Consider the following 11,297-nt stretch of genomic DNA (forward strand, 5'->3'; position numbering starts at 1 on the left):
ACCCTATTTTCCTTGCTTAGGTCGAGTGGTTGTAACTTTTGAATTGTAATTACCCTTTTGGAACTGTAAACAACTTTGTAAACGTTTATTATGGGATCCCATGTACAACTTAACATTTTAACGAAATAACTGTTCCTTTTGATCGGAATTTTTAACCCTAAACCATTAATCACATTTAGTTGCACATTTATGGCCAAATGACTTGATTAGTGAGCCTAGCACCACTACAAGAAAAAATACTTTTAATAACACCGAAAATGTGTTATCAAAACATACCATAACACTTTTTGATGTGTTAAGACCGACTATGTTATCGTAGGTCAAGGTACTTTACATAACATTTTATCATTGTTATACAGATGTGTTATTATACTGTCAACGATAACACAATTTCTGTGTTATTTTAATAAATAGATAAGTGTTTAATTATGTTATTTATAGTCAATTATATAACACATTTCAATACTTATAAATTTGTGTTATACTACACTTTAGTATAACACTTTTTTGTGTTATACTACACTTTAGTATAACACATTTTTTGTGTTATACTATACTTTAGTATAACACATTATTTGTGTTATACTACACTTTAGTATAACACATGCGTTATATTAGCTTAGAGAAACATAATCTTTTTTTACTTACACAAAACTAGGAAAACAAATATGAAAGTTGAAGCCAAATAAGGTACCATAAATATATTTTTATTAATTACTCAAATGTAATTACAATATTTAGTCTACTAGTCTAGGCTTAAGAAATCATATTACAACATAATTTATGCCCAATTCAGATTCCTTTATCACTAAATACAAAACAAGAAATGTATACAAAAATTAGTGAAATACATTCTTCCATTCTAAAGGCCTCAACTACAAATGTTGTCAAGAATTGCTCCAAAGAAATCATCTCAATATACCTGCACATTGTAAAAAAAAAGTCCTTTTATTATTAAGAACATAAGACTTAAGCTAGTTTCCACCTGTAAGCATATAAAGTTTAAATTAAATTTGTAATAACTCCAAAACTTGACGAAACAGCAGGGTATAGCAAGATTTACTACCATGCAAAACAACGACTGAAGCAACAAAACATGCAACTTAAAACAAGGCTTGTGAAATGTATCAAGATAACAAATATATCATTCTCAATGATCAAAAAGTATGTGAGGAAGAATTGATTCCAGAACTCTAAATTCTGTCAATATATCCCCAAAAAAATTAAAGAATAAAAACACTTCTTATACAACAAAATCATAAAGAAAAACAATAAAATAAAAATGCACCTGGAAACTTCTTTAGCATCTTTAATATAAGGTTTAGCCCAATTTCTGCAATAAAACTAAAAATAAAGTTAGAAAAAATAACTCTTTCTAATAAAAAGAAAGAAGAATGTCACCTGGAAACAAGATAATTCTTTGATAACCTTAACATTTAATGAATGAAACATACCCCTCTTTAGATTAAAAACCTTCAAGCTTTTCTTTATTATCAGCTGCAATAGATGAGTGGACAGTAGAAGCAAGGCAAACTGCAACCAAGAAGCAGCCACACCAGGGAAAAGGATCTCGGCTCTATTAATTCTATTGTCTAAAAAGTAATTCAAGGTTGTTCCTGTCACCATTAAAGATCACAACAGAAGCAAAAAATTCAGTATCTATAAGAGCAACACAGACAAACATCAACATTTAGAAATGGTTAGAGAGAGAGAGAGAATGAAAGAAAGGACCTATAACAACTGTTATGCTTGCAGTGATCACTTCTGTGACTGATAAGCCAACAAAAGCCCAAGCATACTAAGTTGAGAAAGCTGTCCCAGAACAGAGTAAAAGTTCTTGCCACCACAACAACAAACTTACAGTCTTTTCTTAAATGATACATTGAAAACTTCAAAAGAAGAAAATGGAAAACGAAGATAAATACTTATCTGTTTTAGTTCAATAAAATAAGAGAGCTATCAAGAAAGAGCTAGGGAATTTTCAGATGAACAATAAAATAAGAGAGCTATCAAGAAAATCTAAGACCATAACATCACCAAACTAAAGTTCAACACCACAGAAAGATATACTTGCTGCCGCCGTGAAGTTGAGAACCCCACCAGCCAGCCCCGCGCCCAGCCACCGTCCCTGCCCAGCCCCTCCCTGTACATCATTAAAACACGAACTTGTTCCACTTTATGAGCTTCCAATGCTTCGAGTTTTCTCCTTTCAAGATCACTTTGAATTTTTGTGATACTCTCTGATTTTGTTTCAATAGCTCCCAATATGTCTTCCATCTACTTTTCCGCATCTTCAAAAGCTGCACGAGCAGCTTCCTGGTAGTATAAATTATAAGGCAAATGGTTATCTATTAGAGTGTCAATATACTGATGTTGAAAGTCCTAATATAAATTATTAACCTCACCTTTTCACTCAAAAGCTTATTCTCGGTAGATGCAACTTCAAGTTTTCCCTTGTGCTCAATAAGTTGTTTTTCCCAAGGTTCCAATTCAACACCAACTTTTACAAGCTCGGAGCGGTGTCTCTCTGTTTCAACTGCTTGTCAATCAATCAAATTGAAAAATACGTTAGACAATGAGTTGCCCAACCACATCATCTCTAAGACTGCTGCATAAAGTGAATATATGTTCTTTTACACTAATATCTGAGGTATAAACGCAAAATCATATACAACAACATGATTGATTATAAACGAAATCCACAACAACATGATTGATTATAAACAAAATCCACAACAACATGATTGATTATAATGCTGGGAAGATTAAATCGAACCCATTAAACTTGAAATCAAATCAAACTAGCTCACTTCTCTACATTGTATGACTTGATATGCCACTTAAGTGACAGCTAATGTGACAATTCTTTTATTCCAAGAAGTTCAAAATTTTGGTAATACAGTTGGTACATTAGCTATCATAGAAGCCTATATATATTGTCTTCACTACTCTCATTCGAGGTTAAGAGAATCAGTAGAGAATTTTTCAGCATTTTTTTGTTCTGTTTTTTAAAGCATTTTTTTAGAGTGTTTGTACATGGAGCAAGTCTCCCTTTGTGTAATTTTGTACTTGATACTCAAGAAAGAATAAAGTCTAATCAGCCATTATTTAGGGCTATTCTACCTTGGATGTAGGCTTTTAATTGAGTTGAACCAAGTAATGTGTTTGGTGTATTTTTTGTTTTAAAGTCTTATGATCTTTTATTCTATGTTTCTGCATTACTCTTTCTTGTTTTGCTGATTACTCTTTATTGTTTTGCTATTCTTTAAGGGTGTAGGATTTACACCACATTTCTAAAAGAGACTTGTTTAGTCCATATATGAATAGCAATAATCAGCACACATATCAAATCAGAGCCTAACAGAGCAAGAAAATTAAATAAATTAGACAACAAAATTTATATATACTACATGATACTTTTTAGCAGTTTTACCACTGAAGCTTATCATATAAACATAATCAAAGGTTATAGAACAATTGATACAAAAAAAAAAAACAGTGGTACAAAGCCATATCCGAATCAAAATAACTTAAATAACATTGCAAATCAGTTTTATAGTAGTGCATCTTACCCTAACAACCTCGTATAGTGAAGGGATCTGTCACATCTTTCCCATGAGTAGCTAGAATTTCCTAATTCTCTAAAACATGAAAAAATGGGCCGCATCAATCCATGATTATTTCTTAGTATTTATAGACGCAAGATGATTAATAGCAAGCATGCCTCTTAATGAGACTACGGAATGTATCAAGATGAACTTTGTTCAAATCTTTGACAATTTGATGAATCAAGATTCAAAAGTTCACAGTGAAGAAATTAGTATCATGCAAGTAAAAGTTAGAAATAAAATCAGTACGTGTGTGTTAAAAAAGGAACAAGCAAATGATTAGAAAAGAATAAGATAATGATTATGTACAACTACCATAGGTACAACTATTCAGTCATAGTTTGCTTTTCTCAAGAATGTATAAGAGAGAGGTTTGATGCTTTGAGTCAATACCCTGCACACGAGAATAAGGGGATAAGACCTATTCTAATTATGCATCATGCATGCATAAGCCACGACGTTAATTTAAAGTAATATTCAATCTATGAATTGCATATACCTAAATTTAATACATTTAAGAGGGAAAATCATAAAAATCTGCCATCTTCCCTTCCTTTCCAACAATAGTATAATATATATTTATATGTAAATGTATATAGCACAAACAATAAACACATGTATTTCAACAAATATATATATATTTATTAATATGAAACTGAAAACTAAAAACCATAGATGAGATTTTGAGAAACACACAGAGAAGAAGAACATGATAGCTGGTAGGGCACTTGTCTAGTATTGCTCCACAGAAATTTATCTCAATATACCTGCACATTGTCAAAATTATCAAAGTCTCGCTTAGCAAGTCACTTTCCATTAAGTTGAAATTAAAATAACTCCTAAACTTTCAGGGAAAAAGCAGAGAAAAAATGGGGTACATGATGTACTACCATATAAACCAACTGCTAAAGAACCAAAATATGCCACTTAAAACAGGTTGTGAAATGTGTTTGTATGCTCAATGGTCAAAATGCATGTTTAGAAGAATTGATTGCAGAACTTGAAACTCTGTCAATATGTCATCTTGCATATTTTTTGCGCAATCTTGCATACCTCAAAACTTGTTCTCATGGCAATTTTCCACTGCAATGAAGAAAAATTTCTAAGAAAAATATGAAAGGAATAAAAAATTACTCAATAAATGTCTAAACAAATAAGAGCTGCAGTATGTTATCATTTATTTATTAAATCTATTTCAAATCAACACTTACAAAGCAGAATAGTTTAAACAGAAATAAAAACATAACAAGTAAAAAATTTGCCATATTTTACTCACAAGTTTATATAGTGATAACCCTCAGATATTTCCAACGAGGGAATGTGAGGTAGAAAGTCATTCCCCACAAACAAACACATCAAAACAAAATCATCAATTAGGCGCTCCAAATCTCCTTTAACATCTGGGATTCCCATAGCATATGCTAAATACTCCCTAAGGATCCAAATATGGAGAAATTGTACAGAAGATGGAAATATCTATTAGAAATAATACGAAATTCTTATGGCCAAAACACACAAATCTAAACATGTAAACCCAAATATGAAGTATCAGATTACAAGAATGCTTTAGACTAACACTAGAAGTTTCAAAGTGGTAATCAAATTATCTAAAAAAAATTAAGATGTGAAATTTGGGAGTATCAAATTAGAAATATTGGCAGGGGGCAGAAAATTTACCTGAAATCTCTGGTTCAAGAAATGGTCATTTAGATTCTCTTTTGAAAAGCCCTTCACGTTTTTCCCATTCCTCTCCTTGGATTTTACATATTTATTCTTCATGACACCCTACATATACAAAAAATAAATAAATAAATAACAATAAAGGATGATGATGATGAGAAAACTACAAGAATCTTCTTATATATATAAAAGAACAAAAAAAAATAACTTGCTCATCACAAACCTCTCGCAAGACAGAAAAATGGACTTCGTGGGATGCTAGTGCAAGCATGATAAGATCTGCATCCTAAATCAAATTCAAATGTTAACATCTTTCAATATCCTGTATTGAGTAAATCGGTTCTAGTCTAAATGAAAGGAATCATCAAATTACCAATCCATATAGACAATGCCTTGTATTTGGATCAAATCCAAGCAGGTTTCTTTGCAAATGAATGTATGACATTATCTTATGCTCCCCCTCGCCAGGTACGCTGGCCTCCGAAAGAATGACTTGCAGAATCCTCATGTTAATAAGTGAGAATCGATATGCACTAAAGAAAAAGAGAATTAAATAAATGGGTAAGATCATGACAGTTACCTTGATTCCCTGCCACTTTGGATCCCCATTCATTCTCAAGTATATGTAAAAGTGAAGTGCTGAAGACAGCAATGCCATGAGTTCAGACCCGGGTGTGATGACATTTGAATCAAGTTTACCAGAATTTTCCATTAAATCATCCTCAAGCTTCACTTTCTGAGCAGCCTGAAAAATAATCAAAAAGAGTTACTTCATTACATGAAATTAAAAAGAAAAGGCAACCGAAACATATGTTCCCTATTATTGAGTGTGATCATTTCCTTGAAGTCAGTGCACATGGAAAAATCTTTTTGAAAGAACTCAAGAAACTGTTATGTTAGTTGAAGTCTTTCTCTCCTTTCAGATGCTAGCTATTTAAGGAGTCTTAGTTCAGCTTGGTTTCATGATGAGAGTTTTGTGAGTTCAACAGAAGTAGTGCTCCCTTTAGAGTGTTATGTTCTTCTACTAAAGTTGTTTTGATATAGAGGTTTGCGTCTTTAAATATTGTACGCAGTGTAGTTGTTTAAGTATTGATCAATAAAACAAGAAAGCCACATTGGCAGCTCCTCCGTGGAAGTAACCTCTTCAAAGAGCTGAACCACATATATACTTGTGCATATATTTCCATTTACATCTTGCTAGTTTACACTACTCTCATTGTTCTTGTAATACGTCCTTGATTGTGTTCTTAACGAGTGTTGGATCTTAAAACACTACCCCAATCATAACAGATAACAGAGTCAATTTTCAGAGCTCAAAGACAACAAAACTCACCTCCTCAGCTGCATCCTTAGCAGTCTTGAAATGTCGTGACCTTTGCTGGTTCATCTTAGCTCGAGGCGCAACACCATCTACAGAAAATAAATCCAAAACAGAAACTTTCAATCAACAATTTACAAGCCAAACAAAGGTAACTTCAACTCAAACGCAAACTAATTATCTAGTACCCACCAATTTAGAGATACTCGTCATTGATTAAAAAAAAGTGCAAATAAACGAGAAGTAATACAAAGGCTGTTGACAATGATCAGTACCTGGACACATTTTCTCAAGATTAAACCTTCATGAGATCCCACGACTTCTAAAAAGTGATTCATCCTTTCCAAATTTACCTATGAATTTTTATGAAATATAATAAATAAATAAAATGTAAACTTGATATCCACCAACTCCTTGTCCAGAAGGTGCACCTTGCGTTGGGCCATAGTTATTATAGTCTTCCCTCGTACCACCCTACTACCTAGGAGGTACATGGAATTGAGGAAATGTTGAAGGAGAGGAAATGGGTCTCTCGGGTCTCACAAATTTTCAGGTCTCAAAAATGAAAAAAAAAAAAAAAAAAAGGCTAAGTGGTGGGATGGTGTAATATATTACCGCCCTTTTTTCCTGCCCAATATAATACTCTAGCATAATACTTTTTTATTAGTATTATATTCATGTGTTATGAAAAGGGGTATTTGGTGTAGTGCACTATTTAAAATACACAGTGTAATGGTAATTGTTATCCAGGGTATTACAGAAACCCTCTCAATCCAAAGGAAAGACTCACAAGAAGCCCCAATCAAATAAAGATACTCATCTAGCTCCAAGGAAGAATGAAGGGGAATTCAAGGGTGTGAGAGGCCCTTGTTTTGTTTGTGGAAAGAGTGGTAACATGTATAGAGAATGGAAGTATCGAAAGCCACATAATCATGGATTAAACATCAACTCAATAGAAGAGGAGTTGGTTGCAACCTTGAGTGACGTGAATGTCATCCAAGGGAAAGTACAAGGGTGGTAGTATGACACGTATGCCACCATTCATGTTGCTTATGATAGAGCGGTCTTCAAGACCTTTGAAGAATCAAAGGATGGGCATGAGATCAAAATGGGAAATGAGAAAAGGTCCAAGGTATTGGGCAAGGGGAATGTTGATATTTACTTCACATCCGAAAAGAAGGTTCTATTGACAAATGTTTTGTATGTTCTAGATATGAGTAAGAATCTTGTGAGTGGGCATATGTTGAGAAAATCGGGCATCAAAGCGGTGTTTGAGTCCAATAAGCTAATTCTATCAAAGAGGAATTACTTTGTAGGGAAAGGGTATGTTTATGATGGGATGATTAATTTGTGTACCAAAGACAATGTTTTTGATAATAATAAGGCATGCTCATCTTCTTCTTATGTGCTTGGTTTTTATTCTATTACTTTATGGCATAATATAATTCCTCATCTAGGATATAGTACAATTGAAAGAGTTATCAAATGTTGTTTAATTGTATGCAATGATGTTGAGCATGATAAGTGTGAATTATGTGTTAAATCTAAGATGGTAAAGAAACTTTTTCAAAGTGTTAGATTTGATACATAGTGATTTATGTGAATTGAATGGAATAATTACTAGAGGTGGACATATTTATTTTATTACCTTTATTGATGATTTTTCTAGATTCACATATGTGTACTTGCTTAAGAATAAGGATGAGGCATTTAGCATGCTTAAATTCTATAAAGGCGAAGTTGAAAATCATTTGGAAAAGAAAATAAAAAAAATTAGAAGTGAAAGAGGCGGTGAATACTTTTCCAATGAATTCAATATGTTTTGTGAGATGCATGGTATAATACATGAATGTAAATCCTCTTATACAACCCAACAAAATGGTATAGTGGAAAGAAAAAATAGAACATATGTTGAAATGATTAATGTTATGCTATTACATGTAAATTTAAGTTTTGAGTTACGGGGAGAAGCCTTGCTTACCGCTTGTCATATTCTAAACTGGATTCCTCTAAAGAAGAATCAAATCTCACCATATGAGAAATGGAGAGGAAAGAGGCCCAACCTAGGGTATCTCAAAGTGTGGGGGTGCCTTGCTTATTGCAGAGCATGAAGCCTAAAAGGACCAACTTGGGTCCAAGGGAAATCAAATGTGTACTAGTAGGTTATGCTTCAATTAGCAAGGATGTTGACGGTGAGAACTCGTCAACCAAGTTAAGTTAGAAAAATAGAAACGTAGAGATTATCAAAAGAAAAACCTTAAAGATCTAATTGGAAACTCAAAGAACACTTGCAGAAGAAAAATGGTGAATTGAATTTGTATTTCTTATGGTGTGATGCTACAGTCTTTTTTCCAACCCCCCTCCAAGTGGAAGTGGGATTGCTTTTATAGTGGGCTCTAATGGCCCCTGATACATGGTGGTCCAAGGGACCAAATGGTACATGAGTACACTAGCAGGAGAGTGGTTTCAGGGGTAGTGGTGTCGGCTCCAGTACATGGTCAGGGTTGGTGGGAGCACCTTCACTTCGGTACTTGATTGTGCCTCCACTACTCGCCCAGTACGGGTGTCAGAAGGAGTGGCACCAAACGTAGTGGTGCAGGTGGCTGTGGTGTCGACCCTGACACATGGTCGCCAATGTACAGGTAGTGCCCTTTCCATTGGTACTAACTTGTACCACCAATACCTGTCTAGTACGGACCCCAGAATCATGTCCTTGTGCTCCCCCTAGTCGTACAACCTGCTCCCATACACGTGCTTCGTATTTGGAGGTCTCTCTCGTGTGTTCGAGATATGCCCTTGCTCTAACCCCTTTTTCATTTTGTGAAATATAAGTGCACTTACAGCTTTGAGTATGCTAAGCAGAGGGGTGTTATACCCCGCTAGTGACACCTTCCTAAGAGAGTAAAGAGGGGCCTCATCAGCGGGGCCTATGTTTATGCTGGAGCAGGGACGCAGCTGAGGCGAGGCGAGGTCTCACGGATGGCCTTGCGGAGGGGCCTCGCGAACGCTGTGGATGGGGATGTGCAGAGGCGAGGCGAGGCCTCACGGATGGCCTTGCAAGATGGCCTCGCGGATGCTGGAGCAGAGGCGAGGCCTCACGGATGGCCTCACGGACGTTGCGGGTGGTAGGTGCACCGAGGCGAGGCGCGGCCTCGTAGATGCTGGGGCAGGGCGTGCAGAGGCGAGGCGAGGCCTCACGGACGGCCTCGCGAGATGGCCTCGCGGAGGGGCCTCGCGGACGCTGCGGATGGTAGGCGCGCTGAGGTGAGGCGAGGCCTCGCAGATGCTGGGTGCGCCAAGGTGTGGCGAGACATTGGTCTCGTGAGACGGTTGCGGGATGTCAACGGGGGTCTGAGGCAAAGTGATCATTTGGAGCAGGGTCATTTTGAGCACTAATTTAAGGGTTCAAATGGGCTTCGAACATGGTTGCTTAGGACCTTCCAAGGGCCTAAGGCATGAGAGGTGGACTCTTTACCGGTGTTGAATTTTTAGCATCCACACTTGCCCCCCAGTCTAGGAGAGGACCTTTAGGTGCTTTAGTAGACTCTCCTATTTGATTCTTATAAATAGGCCCTCATGCCAAGCCTATTATTCACACTTCATCTTCTTAGCTTAGTGATATTTAGACCCTTGCTCCTTTCAAGAGGTAAGGGGTTCAATCCCCCACAACCTCACTTTTGCTATAGTTTTCTCCCCTTTTTTTTATATATATTTGAGCTAATTTTTGGTATGTCTATATCCCTTCATATATTTGGAGGCTAACACATCTTTTTCTGTTTATTTTTGCAGACGCGTAGTTTTGACTATTTGGCTCTTTTTGATCGTGACGGTACTTTTGGCCCCCAACCTCCTTTTGACCACGACAGCATTTCATTTTTCCTGTTTAAGGTATATTCTCTTTTCCTTTATGTTTATTGGGTCCACATTAGCACCACTCGGGATGGGGTACTTTGGCCTGAGCCCGTCGTGAGTTAGCCTTGAGGCATGCCCCTTTATTCACACCCCGTAGCGGGTCATTTAGAGTGTTTGTGCCTAGAAGTTTTGAGCCCATTCCTTTGTGTTTTGTAGCAATCCTCTCATTTATACGTGAACCCTTTTTGCTTTCGGGACGAGGTCTCATGGCAAGTGACGACCAATTCAGCATTCCTCCAGGGGTTGAGTTTGTTGACTTATCTTCAGACTCAGAGTCCCCTGAGGAAAACCCTTACCAAGACCATGACACCTTAAGGCAGGCCCGTATTCATCATCTTGAGCACATGTCTGAACTTAGGCATAAAATTTGGGTGGTAGAGAGCAAAATTGACTCGGTGTTGAGGGGAGATGGAGCACCTTCCCCTCCTAACCTTAGTGACCACGTAGCGAGTCTTAGGGTGACCCTTTTAGATTTACAGGGGGAGTTGAAGTTTATGGAGGGATACCTTCCGCCTAAGCCTTCTAGCCCATCCTTGCCTGATGACTGTCATGGGGCCGCTTCTGCTTCTCTTCAGCCCTTATTTTCGATCTTCCCGAACTTAGCGCTTCCGCAGCTGATGCCCCAGTGGAAGACTCTTGCTAGGAAGAGAAAATGGAGGGTCAAGTGTTCTGTCTCTTCCTCACCCTTTTCTTTTGATTTTTCAGATATGCCGAAGGGAGGACGATGATAGGTGTCCATTAATGAACAGGACGATGCCCCTTTATTGGCATCCACCCTA

General features: G+C 36.7%; 1 protein-coding gene and 1 long non-coding RNA gene across 2 annotated transcripts; both read right to left on the reverse strand.

The window, feature by feature from the left end:
* Nucleotides 1-745: 745 nt before the first annotated feature.
* LOC133829975 (uncharacterized) lies at nucleotides 746-1,809 on the reverse strand. The gene is made up of 3 exons (XR_009891909.1): nucleotides 1,732-1,809; nucleotides 1,289-1,616; nucleotides 746-922 (listed from the first exon to the last, which is right to left on the reverse strand). It is a non-coding gene; the product is annotated as an uncharacterized LOC133829975 (long non-coding RNA).
* Nucleotides 1,810-4,762: 2,953 nt separating this feature from the next.
* On the reverse strand, nucleotides 4,763-6,956 carry LOC133829991 (5'-3' exoribonuclease 3-like). The gene is made up of 2 exons (XM_062259868.1): nucleotides 6,622-6,956; nucleotides 4,763-6,033 (listed from the first exon to the last, which is right to left on the reverse strand). Exons 1-2 carry the CDS (start codon nucleotides 6,673-6,675, stop codon nucleotides 5,653-5,655), a joined length of 435 nt encoding a protein of 144 aa, XP_062115852.1. The 5' UTR covers nucleotides 6,676-6,956; the 3' UTR covers nucleotides 4,763-5,652.
* Nucleotides 6,957-11,297: the final 4,341 nt, after the last annotated feature.

Source organism: Humulus lupulus, chromosome 1 (assembly GCF_963169125.1).
Source record: "Humulus lupulus chromosome 1, drHumLupu1.1, whole genome shotgun sequence".
Classification (NCBI taxonomy): Eukaryota; Viridiplantae; Streptophyta; class Magnoliopsida; order Rosales; family Cannabaceae; genus Humulus; species Humulus lupulus.